The following is a 13,064-nucleotide window of genomic DNA, read 5'->3' as shown; positions in this document are numbered from 1 at the left end:
CATGGCCAACGTGCCCTGGCACGAGGAGGTGGTGGGGTTTGTGCAGGACCTGGCCGAGCTCCTGCCCGACTACGAGATCGCCTGCGAGCACGAGCACTCCAACTGCCTGCTGCTGGCCCACACCAAGGTGAGCATCCCTGGGCCAGGGGGGACTCCAGCCACTGCTGCTTCCCCTGGGAAGTGCTGCACGACTGCCTGGTTCTGACGTGTTTGTTCTCCAGAGTTTTTGTGGAATCGTTTAGGTTGGAAAAGCCCTCTTAGATCGTTGTGTCCAACCCGGCGCTGCCGAGGCCACCCACGTCCCCAGGTGCCACATCCACACAGCTCCTGAATCCCTCCAGGGGTGGGGACTCCACCACTGCCCTGGGCAGCTGGGCCAGGGCTGGACAGCCCTTTCCATGAAGAAATTTTCCCAGTATCCAACCTGAGCCTCCCCTGGCACAGCTGGAGGCCGTTCCCTCTCCTCCTGTCCCTTGTTCCCTGGGAGCAGAGCCCGACCCCCCCCCGGCTCCCCCCTCCTGTCAGGGGGTTGCAGAGCCAGAAGGTCCCCCCTGAGCCTCCTTTTCTCCAGGCTGAGCCCCCCAGCTCCCTCAGCTGCTCCTGCTGCTCCAGCCCCTTCCCAGCTCCATTACACTTCTGGCATGGATACTTCCATCTGGATGGCTTTTGGGAAGGAAGCTCAGTGCTGGATCTCCTGCCTTTTGTCTCACTCCCTTTGCATTTTGAGGAAGGTAGGAACAAATCCAGTGTAGACTCTGCCTTGGCTCTGTATTTGCATTGGGGTGTCCAGTGGCAGGGACAGTGTGCTCAGGGAGCCCAGAGAAGCTGTGGCTGCCTCAGCCCTGCAAGTGTCCAAGGCCAGGTTGGAGCAACCTGGGCTAGTGGAAGGTGTCCCTGTCCATGGCAGGGGGTGGAATGGGATGAGTTTTAATGTCACTCCCAACCCAAACCATTCTGGGATCCATGTGCTCCTTCAGCCTGGCCTTGAACATTTCCAGGGATGGGGCAGCCACAGCTTCTCTGGACACCCTGTGCCAGGGCCTCCCCACCCTCTTATTTATAAACTCTTCTTATTTCCAATGTAAATTGACCCTCCTTAAGCCACCCCCCCTTGTCCTGTCACAACAGGCCCTGCTAAAAATTTGTCCCTTCTCTCTTACAGGCCCTGCTCAAGTAGGGAAGGGAAATGAAATGCAATAAGAGTGAAATGCCAAAAGAATAATAATTCTTTTTAAAGTATGCAGGAGATGAAAAAGCATCAAGTGCTGTTTTGTTTTCTGACCTTCAGAAAAGATTAATAGAAAGGCAATAAAAATATATCATAATGTGTGAGCCAGGCAGCTGATGGAACTGTAGAATCCTGGAATGGTTTGGGTTGGAGGGGCCCTAAAGACCATCTCATTCCAGCCCCTGCCATGGGCAGGGACTTTCCAACACCCAGGTTGCTCCAACCTGGCCTTGGACACTTCCAGGGATGGGGCAGCCACAGCTTCTCTGGGCAGCCTGTGCCAGGGCCTCCCACCTGAACAGGGAACAATTCCTTCCCAGTATCCCTCTGTCCCTCCTCCCTTTCACTCTGAAACCACGTTTGATAATTGTCAGGATCTCCTTGTTGAAAACCTCTGCACATTTCCCAAACTGTCCTTATTTTTATGGGAGCAGAGAAAACCAGGAGACCTGGCACTAATTCTGTTTCAAGCCCCCTAAAATTTGCTTTTTATTTACAGCCTCGCTCCTGGTTGTTGCCACTGGCAACTGTGCCTGAGAAATCCAAATATCTTTTCCATTCTAAGGTCCAGGGGAAGGAAAACAAACAGATTGCACCGACCCTATTGATGCATAATTTAAGTAACACCATTTAGTAACAAGAATGAATTGATACCTGCCCAGGAGGAATTCAGCAGCTGCTTTGCCTTCCAGAGCCATTAGCAGAGGGTGTCTTTGGGAAACAATCTGTCCCCACTACTAAATACTAATAAAAAATAGATTTATTTCGATTAGGTTTTAATTTTTGCATTTCAGGCTCTAGTGGAGAATAAAATTTGTCAGTGTCTTATTATTTGCAGCAAACCTGTGCCCTGGGAATGATCAGGCTGGAGCCAGGAATGGCAGAATCAAAGGGCTCTTTAAAAAATTAAGGAGTTGCAGGAAGGCTGTAATAAAAATCATTAAGAAATGGGATTATTATTTCCCTGTGTTCGGAGTTTTGGGGGTGTTCAAACAATGCTCATCATCATTTGAACATCAATGTGGAATGACAGCCTGCAGGAAAAGAGTCTGGGAATGTCACAAATAATTCATCCTGCCTTGATTGATGGAGAGTCATTGATTGGCACCTGCTTGTGTGATGAATGATAGCTTAGGACTTAAGCTCTGGAGTCTCCTAGGGCCAGGGATTTAGGGGGGGAAAAAAGGGATTTAAGGGAGAGGAAAGTGCAGTTTGTAGGGCTGATGTTATTTCTTCTCCCTGGAGTGAAGAGGTGACTCTGGGGTTGGAGCTGGGGAATATATGGGGGGTTCTTCAGTGTCTTCAAAATCTCCCATTGAGCTTCCAAGTCTCTTCCCACACACACATCCCTTGTTCTTCCCTGCTTCCTTGTGCCTGAACATGTGGCTGGGATGCAGGAGAGGAGCTTGAGGACTCAGGGAGGCTCAGGGATTGAAATGTGTCCCACTTAACCCTGGAGAGCTTTGGATGTGCCTCTCCTGGACTATCCCAGGAGAGCTTTGGATGTGCCTCTGCTGGACTATCCCAGGAGAGCTTTGGATGTGCCTCTCTGGACTATCCCAGGAGAGCTTTGGATGTGCCTCTGCTGGACCATCCCAGGAGAGCTTTGGATGTGCCTCTCCTGGATTGTCCCAGGAGAGCTTTGGATCTGCCTCTCCTGGATTGTCCCAGGAGAGCTTTGGATCTGCCTCTGCTGGATTGTCCAGGAGAGCTTAAAAGGTCTTACAAACTGAAGCCTTACAGGCAAAATGTTCCTTTTCCAGTTGCCCTTCACAGAGCTCTAAAAATGAACACAGCAAACACCTGTGACCTGAAAATCCATTAGTTACTGGGATTTCCATGGTTTTGGAGCCATCAGTTTCTTAGGATCATGGAATAGTTTGGGTTGGAAGAGACCTTACAGCTCATCTCATCCCACCCCCTGCCATGGCAGGGACACTTCCATAGCCCAGGTTGCTCCAAGCCCCTGGAGCAACCTGGCCTTGGACACTTCCAGGGATGGGTTGTGTCCCTCTGAAGGATGAGTGCAGCCCTCCTTGGCTTGGCCTGGGCTCCCATGGATTGGGATCTCCCCTTCCCTGCCTTTTCTGCCTCCTCCTCCTCCTCCTCCCAGCTTTTCGGGGGTTCCCATCTCACTGAGAGGTTCCCTGTGTGTTTGGGCTCCATCCTCTCAGGTTCTTTAGCAACAGTGCTGAATTCCTGAGGAATTCCATTTGCTTTCTAGTAAATCCCATAAACACCACGGTCCCAAAAATGTGATTTATGGCAGCACTTTGGAACTAATGGGCTGAAATATCGACACCTTTCTAATTAACACTGAATTCAAGTGACCTTTTCCAGAGAGGGACCTCAGGCTGCTGCTTTTCCAGGCTTGGAACAATCAATGTATCCTCAGGATGACCAGAACAAGTGCCTAAGAAAGGGGATGTGCTGCAACTTCCTTGCAGGGAAGGTTTTTATGGATGAAATGTAACCCCTTGGGCATTTCTAGGATAAAACCTTCTGCCCCACTGGGTTGGATTTGCTTTCCATGGGTGTTCCACCCTCTCCCAAAGCACTTCCTGACAACTATCTCCTGGTTTGTTCATTTAAATCTCTCCCTTGCTGGAGCAGGTGGGGTTTTTCCACTTCCCTGTTGCTTTCCAGATACAAATTCCTTGTCAGAGCTGCTCCCTCTGCTCCTCAGCCAGGCTGGCATTCCAGAATTCCCAGGTCCCTGGGATTCCATAATTCTCTGGTAGAACACCATGATTCCATGTCTGAGCATCCCTGCCTCTTCCCTGTGGTGCCAGGCTTGATTTCCATGGCAATTAACCATGCAGAGTACTGGGAATATTCCTGGAATCCCAGTGCTTTGCTCTCTCTGGAGCTCTCAGTTAACTGCCTTCAGCCTTTTCTGCCTTTATAAACCTGATATGTCTGACTGGGAATCATGGAATTGGAAAGGTTGGAAAATCCCAGCCCCATCCACCATGTTCACCACTAAATCCTGTCCCCAAAGTGCCACATCCACATGTTTTGGGAACACCTCCAGGGATGGCACTGCCCTGGGCAGCCCCTTCCAGTGCCTGACCAGCCTTTCCATGAAGGAATTTTCCCTGATATCCAACCTGACCCTCCCCTGGCACAACTTGAGGCCGTTTCCTCTTGTGCTGTCCCTTGTTCCCTGGGAGGAGAGACCAACACCCACCTCCCTACAGCCTAAAGCAAAGAATTCCCCAAGCAGAGTGTCCTTACCCAGGGTCCAAATGTTCCCTCGTGGTGCTCCAGCCCTGCCTTGTGCACCCCTTGGATTGTTGCCCTGCTGGATGTGCCCTGGGCTGGTGTTGTGTCCTGCAGCAGGGCAGGGTGTCCCTGTCATCCCCAGGGGAGCCCAGGGAGCTGCTTTTGGAATAAAGTTCATTTGCCACGCCCAAAGCTCCCTGTTGAGGTGGGGAGGCCCTGGCCAGAGCAGCTGTGGCTGCCCCATCCCTGGGAGTGTCCAAGGGCAGGTTGGAGCAACCTGGGCTGGTGGAAGGTGTCCCTGGCCATGGCAGGGGGTGGGATGAGAGGAGCTTTAATATCCCTTCCCAACCCCTTCCATGACTCCATGGCCCAGCAGTGCTGAGGGTGTGCCAAGGCTGCTGTCAGGGGTGGCTTGATCTAAAATGAGTTGGGGGACGTAGGGTCCTGTCCAAAGGTGCTCAGCACTCTCCATCAGCCACAGAATCCTCCTGGAAAAGTAGGAATTGGCCTTCTCCTTGGCAGTGTTGTCCCTGTGAGGGCTGGGGAGGCTCCCCGGGTGTCCTGGCTGTGCCTGGAGAGGCTGCAGGGGAGGTGAAGATGTTCCATGCTGAGCTTTTTGTCTATATTTAGGGAGGGAGAGGAAGCACTTAACTCCCAGCTGCACTCACAGGGGGGAGAGCAGAGACAGAGAGTCCATCACATCCCGTTTCCTTCCTGCCTTGCAAGTCATTGGAGAGTGGGACATGTCCTTGGGATCCCGGATCCAGAGGCAGCATTGTGGGGCAAGGGGAGCACCAGCCTTGGGGAGCTGCTTGGAGTGAGGCCACAACATTCCCAAGGGATGGGGCAGATCCCAGGTGGGGCCAAGCAGCCAAACAACCCCCCCAGGGCAGGTGTGAGCAGGGAATGTTGTGTTTCCTGCAGGTTTTCTGCCTTTCCTGTGTCCCCTTCCAGCAGGAAGGTGGCTCTGCTGGGCTTGATATTTGAGTTATTAACAGGAGATCTCTGTTGTGCTGCAGTAATCCTGGTTTGATCCATTGGAATTAAAACTGTCTGGATGCAGCCCTGGCTTAATTGGCAGAGGAGCTGCTCCACTCAGTGGAGGGGGGGATTAAACCCAAATAAATCTGCAATAATGAAGCTTTTCTGTGCAATAACTCCCAGGGGCACAGGCTCAGATCAGGTCAGTTTGGGGTTGTTCCACTCTTTTGGGGAACACGATATTTATGTGGATAAATTAATCTGAGCAGGGTCATGTGGTGTTCAGAAAGCTCCAAACTTTTCCTTTTCCATGATTAGTTGCAACCTCAGGCTTGAGGGGGAAGAAATTACGATTAAACTGGTTTTTAAGCTGCAGGTACAGGAGAAGGTAATAATGGCCTTAAGGGGAAGGAGGGCAGGGTTAGGTGGGATACTGAGAAGGAATTCTTCCCTGGATGGTGGGGAGGCCCTGGAATGGATTTTCCAGAGAAGCTGTGGCTGCCCCATCTCTGGAAGTGTCCAAGACCAGGTTGGAGCAACCTGGGCTGGTGGAAGGCCATTATTGCCTTCTCATCCCTGCATCTGCAACCTAAAAACCAGCTTGATCCTGATTTCTTCCCCCTCAAGCCTGAGGTTGCTGCTAATCACGAAAAAGGAAAAGTCTGTGGCTTTTTGAGCAGCACCTGACCCCGCTCAGATTCCCATTTCTCCACAATGTTTCTCCTTGTTCTGCTGAGTGACTCCAGCTCTGACACTGCCACTGTCAGACAGAGGGAGCCTTAAATAATTGTGAGCCTTAATTAGGTGAGAAACTGTGGGTAATGATTCCGTGAATTGTTTGTTTGTCTTGGAGAGCTTGGCAGTGGCAGGTGCTGAGAATGCCCTGATTTATGAGCTGTTTAATCACTCCCCGTGTGTGAGGGTGGAAAAGCTCCTTTGTTTATCCTCAGATGGGAATGGAGGGGTTCAGGACTCAGGATCGGTTTTCCAGGTGCCTCTTTGATGCTGTGCCTGCAGAAGTGGCCGATGGTGGGCACAGGGAGCTGCAGTGGGATCTCAGTCCCATATCCCACATTCCACATGGCATCACCTCTGCTCAGGCACCTCCTGCCCCAGGTCCCTGCAGTCCTGGGTTGCTCCCACTTGGCCCTGGACACTCCCAGGGATGGGGCAGCCACAGCTTCTCTGCCCAACCTGTGCCAGGGCCTCCCCACCCTCGCAGCCAAGAATTCCTTCCCAATATCCCATCTATCCCTGCCCTCTGGCAGTGGGAAGCCATTCCCCTTGTCCTGTCCCTCCATCCCTTGTCCCCAGTCCCTCTCCAGCTCTCCTGGAGCCCCTTTAGGCCCTGGAAGGGGCTCTCAGCTCTCCCTGGAGCCTTCTCTTCTCCAGGGGAACCCCCCCAGCTCTCCCAGCCTGGCTCCAGAGCAGAGGGGCTCCAGCCCTGGGAGCATCTCTGGGGCCTCCTCTGGACTCTCTCCAGCAGCTCCATGTCCTCCCTGTGCTGTTCCCAGGGCTGGAGCAGCTCTGCAGGGGGGTCTCAGCTGAGGGGACAGAGGGGCAGAATCCCCCCCTGCCCTCTGCCCACGCCGGGGGATCAGCCCAGGGCACAGGGTTGGGTTGTGCCCGTGGCAGGGGGTGGAACTGGATGATCTTTCAGGTCCCTTCCAGCCCAGGCCATTCCATGATTCCATGCTGAGCTTCTCATCCACCAACACCCCCAGGCCCTTCTCCTCAGGGCTGCTCTCCACCCTGCTCCACCCAGCCTGGATTTGGGCCTGGGTTTTGCCCTGACCCAGGTGCAGGACCTTGCACTTGGCCTTGTTGAACTGGCATCACCCTCATTTGGGGTGGTGGCCACAGGCCATGTCCTCCTTCCAGCTGCTCTGGGTGGCACCAGCATCTCCTGGGGCTTTGCTGCTCCTGGTGAGCCACCCTTGGCCATGGGGTGAAGGGCTCTTTGTGAGCCCCCCCTTCCACCCCTTTGTGATCCATCACAGGCTGGACTTTGTGATCAACCTTAATGATTCTGTGATTCCACCCTGATTTTCCAAGGAAAGAGCCAATATCAAGTCTCAGCTCTCTTTCTGTGCTGGATTTCTCTTAGGTGACCTCAAGGCTCTCTGTGTGACCTGTTGGGAGTGCTCCAAACCCATCATGGGAATAATCTCAACACCTTCCATGTCTCCCACGTGCCTTCAAGGCTTTGCTGGATCCCCTGGATTGGGGATTAATTGGTGTGAGAGTTTGCTGAGTGTGACTGAATCAAATCTGGGGGGAGCAGAGAGTCTGCTGTGTGAACTTGTCACCTCCCACCTCCACAGGCCCTGGCAGGGGAACCCAGGTCTCCTGAGCTCCAGAGTTTGGGAGCAGGTGGTTTTTGGCACCTGCTTTACAGGTGGCCTCACACAACACCTCACCCACCTTGGCATGGGAAAAATGAGTTGGTTTCTGCCAAGGCTTCTTCCCCAGAGCTGTGACTCTGCAGTGTCCCCTCCATGCTCCACGTGGGGGCCAATCCCAGCAGGAACGTGCTGTAATTCCAGAGGCAGCAATGGATGAGCACTAACCATGTTTGACTGCAGGATTTTGCAGTTGTCAGCAGTTTTTCCAACCAAAAAAGCTTTTAGCTCTCGGGCACAAAGTCAAGTGCCACTTTAAATGCACAGCCATCAAGTTTGGGGAAAAAAAACCAACCCACCACAACCAGGGAGTCAGGCTGTTTTCCCTCTTTTTTTTTTTTCCTTTGGATGAAATGCATAATAAGCTCTTAGCTCAGATAAATCCTAATTGAGGATTCAGTCAGGGCTGTGGCTAAATTGGCAGAGCAGCTCTGGGAGACAAATGGGGCTCCAGCCTGTCAAAAGAAGCCATTCTTCACATTCTCACATGGAAAGAGGATTCGTGTCATTAAACCTCTTTATCCTCCCCCTTCCCAAACACAGCCCTCCTGCCCCTGTCAGGAATTGCCCAAATCCATCCCAGTCCCTGCTCTGCTGCTGCTCCTGGGCTGTTTTTCCAGGCTGTGCTGCCCTGGAGTTGGACACACATGGTCTGAGCGGGAGCTTTGGTTGACCTTGGCCCTCAAGGGGCACCTGGGCATCAATCCCTGTTTCCCCTGTCCCCTCCAGGGCTTGTCCAGTTCTTTCAGGTGTGTCACCTGGGAACTGCAGACAGGCCTGGGAAGGCTTTGGGATGCTCCATGGGAGTGTTCCTCCTGGAAAGTGGGGCTGGAGGGGGGGTGGAATCCAGTACTTTGGAGGGTCCAGCAAAGTGTCCAACAGTCAAACCCTCATGGAAATTATCATGGAATGGTTTGGGTGGGAAGGGACCTTAAAGATCATCCAGTCCCACCCCTGCCATGGGCAGGGACACCTTCCACTAGCCCAGGTTGCTCCAAACCCTGTCCAATCTGACCTTGGACACTCCCAGGGATGGGGCAGCCACAGCTTCTCTGGGCAACCTGTGCCAGGGCCTCCCCACCCTCACAGCCACAATTCCTTCCAATATCCCATCTATCCCTGCCCTCTGGCAGTGGGAAGCCATTCCCCCTTGTCCTGTCCCTCCATCCCTTGTCCCCAGTCCCTCTCCAGCTCTCCTGGAGCCCCTTCAGGCCCTGCAAGGGGCTCTCAGCTCTCCCTGGAGCCTTCCCTTCTCCAGGTGAACCCCCCCAGCTCTCCCAGCCTGGCTCCAGAGCAGAGGGGCTCCAGCCCTTGGAGCATCTCTGGTGCCTCCTCTGGACTCACTCCAACAGCTCCACATCTTCCCTGTGCTGAGGATTCCAGGGCTGGAGCAGCTCTGCAGGGGGGTCTCACAAGGGCAGAGCAGGGGGGCTGAATCAATTCCCTGTGGGCAAACAGCCCTCAGTGACTAAAGCTGGGAAAAAACCAGGGCTCCTGTGTCTGCAGGTGTTCTCCAACCCCAGGGATGAGGATATTCATCCCCCTGAATTCCTTTTGGTTTCCCGGGAAGGCCGTTCGGGGTGGCTTTACCCTGGACCTCAGTGGGGCTACAGAGTTAAAGCTGACAACAGCTGCCATCCATTCAGCCCAAACCCATCTTCTCTTGGCAGAAATGTGGGTTTGGTGCCTCCCATCACTCCCTAACGTGTTTGTTTTCCCTCCAGTTCAAGGTGGATGGCGAGTGGTTCACCTGGATCGACTACGAGCGCTTCCAGGAGCTGGTGCGGGAGCGCGAGCGGAGCGGTGGCTCCAGGACCTTCACAGCGGCCGATTACACGGCCAGGACTCCTCCCTGGGCTCTCTTTGGGGCCAGGGAGCGGGGATTTGACCCCCTGGATGTCAGATTCCAGCGGAGGAACAAGGCACGGGACATCTCTGGCTGCTGAGCTTTGGGGCTCCGTTTCCGGCTGACACGGATTTCGGATCTTCCCATCGACGTTATCCCACATTTGCTGTTGAGCAGGAGGGTCAAGCCTCGAGTTCACCCTTCCCTCCTGGTTTTAGGGCTTCCTGGATGAAAATATTTATAACATTCTCTCTCCCAAATCAGAAATGGTCCATGGCAGTGGTTTCTCAGCAGCCTGGTGGGGAGGCAGTGGCCGTGGCCGTGTTTGGAGTTGGATGTGCTTTGGAGTTGGATGTGGAGCAGTTGGATGTGGTTGGAGTTGCATGTGGAGCAGGAGCATTCCTTGGATTCCAGTGCCCTCTGTGAGGAGAGCCTGGCACATCTGGCCCCCAGCTTGGCAGCAAAACATTCCACATCCACGAGGAAAAGTGCCACAGGGATTTCAACCCCAGGAGCTTGTTGGATCAGGGCAGGTGGGACCTGGATCAAAGAACCTGATCCCTACTGGGAATATCATTTTATGGACTTAGTTCAGGTTTATGTATTTAATTCCTGTAAAAACCTCATCTCATCCAAGAAACTTGGGAATAATGTGAGTAACAACCCCCCTATTGATACCGGCTGTGACTTCTGACACCTCTCCAAGTATCTTCCAACTTCCTGGGTTTGGGAATGGATGTTTCTGAACAGTGTTATCCCACTCCCAGCAGCCCTGAACAACATGTACAATCCCTCAGAACCCTGGCTGTGTGTGCCCAGTGTCCATGGGAGCTGGACATCAGGGATGGAGCTCCCCCTGCTCCCCTGGGAAGCTCCACAGCCTCCCTGCTGCTCTGGGTGGGGAGAACGGGGTGGAGAAGGAAACTGGACCCAGTCGAGGTTTCTGGGGTCAAGAAACCAACTCCTCTCCTTTGGAGAGGTGACATCCAGGCACAAGGGCAGGGGTTGCTCTGGGATACCCTGGGCACTCTGGAGGTGCTGGAGCCTGGCTGGAAAATGGCTTTTAAATTAGGAGGGAATTCCCTTTCCCTCTTTGCTGCATCCCCAGGGGTTGGAGGCTCTGTGTGCAAACCCCCTGGCACATTCCCAGGCCTTCAGTTCCCAGAGGGCTGAACCAGGCAAGGCTCTGCCCCTTCCCAAGTGGCTCCCACCCCTCTTCCATGGCTCCCACCCGTGGGCAGCCCCTCCTCCCTCAGGGCTCCAGGTCCTCCCTGGTGCTGCTCCAGCCAAACCCTTCCTGGGAATGGATGGAACCAGCAGCAGGAACAGCTTTAATTCACACCCAGGGCTGGAGGTGGGACCACACCTCAATCCTGCTCAGGGGGGTTTGTTTCCCTGTGGAACTCCAGCAGCTTGGATCAAAGGTGTTCCCAGCACTCCCACCCTAAACCTTCTCATCCCACGGAGCTGTGGATGCTGAGGGGCCCTGGGATGGTGATTTTCTTTCTTTTTTAAAAGCAAGCCCGTTTCTTAAGCTGTAAAAAGTGTTTCTAAAGAAAAAAAAGGAAATAAAAGTACTTTTGCCTAGAGCACCTTTGGTGTGTGGCTGCTGTGCAAGGCTCTGTGAGAGGGGATGGTGAATTGATTTTAAGGAGATCAAAAGCACAAATGTTGTGTAATATCTCTTTTCTTTATAGGACGTGGAGGGGAAGGGGGAGCTGTGGGTGAGGGATGCCCTTCCTGGGGCAGAACATTTCAGAAATTTCAGAAAATTTCAGAAAATCATGGAATCCCAGGATGGTTTGGGTTGGAAGACGCAGGATGCAGGATGCAGGAATCTATTAAGTACAGTTTTGCTTTCTGAGCTTCAGAAAAGATTAATAGACAGTAAAAATATATAAAAATTTGTAAGCTGGGCAACTGATGGAATTGTACAATCCTGGGATGGTTTGGGTTGGAAGGGACATTAAATCTCATCTCATTCCCACCCCCTGCCATGGGCAGGGACACCTTCCACTAGCCCAGGTTGCTCCAAGCCCTGTCCAACCTGGCCTTGGACACTCCCAGGGATGGGGCAGCCACAGCTTCTCTGGGCAACCTGTGCCAGGGCCTCCCCACCCTCACAGGGAAGGATTCTCCCTGATCCTCCCTGTGTCTCCACGTTCCCTCCATCTTCCTTGATCCTCCCTGAGTCCTCACACTCCCTCAATCCTTATCCCATGTCCTCCCCGTTCTCCTTCCATTCTTCCCCTTGGTTTTCCCTGTGTCCTTATGCTCCCTCCATCCTCTCCCTGTGTCCCCATGTTCCCTTCATCCTCCCTGCTCCTCCCCATGTCCTCACATTCCCTCCTTCTATCTCCCATGTGCTCCCTCCATCCCTCTCCTGATCCTCCCTCTGTCCCCATGTTCCCTTCATCCTTCTTGATCCTTCAGTGTCCTCACACTCCCTCCCTCCGTCTCCTGTGTCCTCCCTGGGCTCCCTCCATCCCTCTCCTGATCCTCCCTGTGTCCTCACACCCTCTCCAGCCTCTCCCTGCTCCTCCCCACTGTTTTCCAGGGCTCAGAGGGATGAGGTGTGTGACCTCCTGAGGTCAGTGCCCAACATTCCCATGGCAATTGGCACCTGAGCTGTCCTAGAAGAACGGTGCTTTCCCTGCCCTGGTGCCAGGCAAGGTGGAACCACGGTCACATCCCACCTGCCTGTCCCTGCTGGGGGCCAGCTGGCACCTGCAGGCTGCTCCCAGAGCACTTTGGGCAGGATTCACCCCTGCAGTCCCTCTGGAATTACCTCAGGCTCAGGGAAAATCTTCCAGCACAGACACCCCCTGTGATCCTCCTACCCAGGGAGTTCCCAGATGGACAATTTCCAAGTCCCATCTCTGCTGTTTTGGGGACACACTAAACTGGAGCCCTGGTGGGGCTCTGCTGAGCTCTGGGATCGTGCTCTGGATGTGCTGGGAATGGGGGGCTTTGTCCCCTTTCCAACACCTGGAATTGCTTCTGGCATTTCGAACAGGTTGGCTCTCACTCCTGGGGTTGGGGGGGGTGTCCACAGGGAAACTTCAGTGGAATGGGATGTACCTGGGAAAAAAGTGGGATTGTTTCAATGAGGAGTTTTCTGTTCTGCCAAAGGTCAGGGAAGGATCCCGGATGGGAAGAACCTCTCCAGTGTCAGGGTTGCAGGATCAGCCCATCTTGTGATTCTCTAAATATATTTGGCTTAGTAATTGGGGAACTCCAACCCATTTTCTGTAGGTTTCCATCTGGATCACAGACATCCTTCAGCTGATGGTGCTGCTGGGGGTGCAGGGGGTCCCCATCCCCCTTCCTGCCCCCAATGCTGCCCAGGAGATTCCCAAAAAACTCTCCCCCTTCTGTTTTG

General features: G+C 53.6%; 1 protein-coding gene across 1 annotated transcript in view; it reads left to right on the top strand.

The window, feature by feature from the left end:
* LOC135425687 (S-adenosyl-L-methionine-dependent tRNA 4-demethylwyosine synthase TYW1-like) overlaps positions 1-11,271 on the top strand; it is a 92,861-nt gene extending 81,590 nt beyond the window's left edge. Inside the window, exons 15-16 of the mRNA XM_064678240.1 lie at positions 3-127; positions 9,561-11,271. Of these exons, the coding sequence (XP_064534310.1) occupies positions 3-127; positions 9,561-9,782 (347 nt within the window). The 3' untranslated portion in view covers positions 9,783-11,271. The remainder of the gene's footprint in view (positions 1-2; positions 128-9,560) is intronic.
* The last annotated feature ends 1,793 nt before the right edge of the window (positions 11,272-13,064 follow it).

The sequence above is a fragment of the Pseudopipra pipra genome, chromosome 21, assembly GCF_036250125.1.
Source record: "Pseudopipra pipra isolate bDixPip1 chromosome 21, bDixPip1.hap1, whole genome shotgun sequence".
NCBI lineage: Eukaryota > Metazoa > Chordata > Aves > Passeriformes > Pipridae > Pseudopipra > Pseudopipra pipra.
Note: the sequence above shows the minus strand (reverse complement) of the source record. Positions and strands in the feature narration are given on the sequence as shown.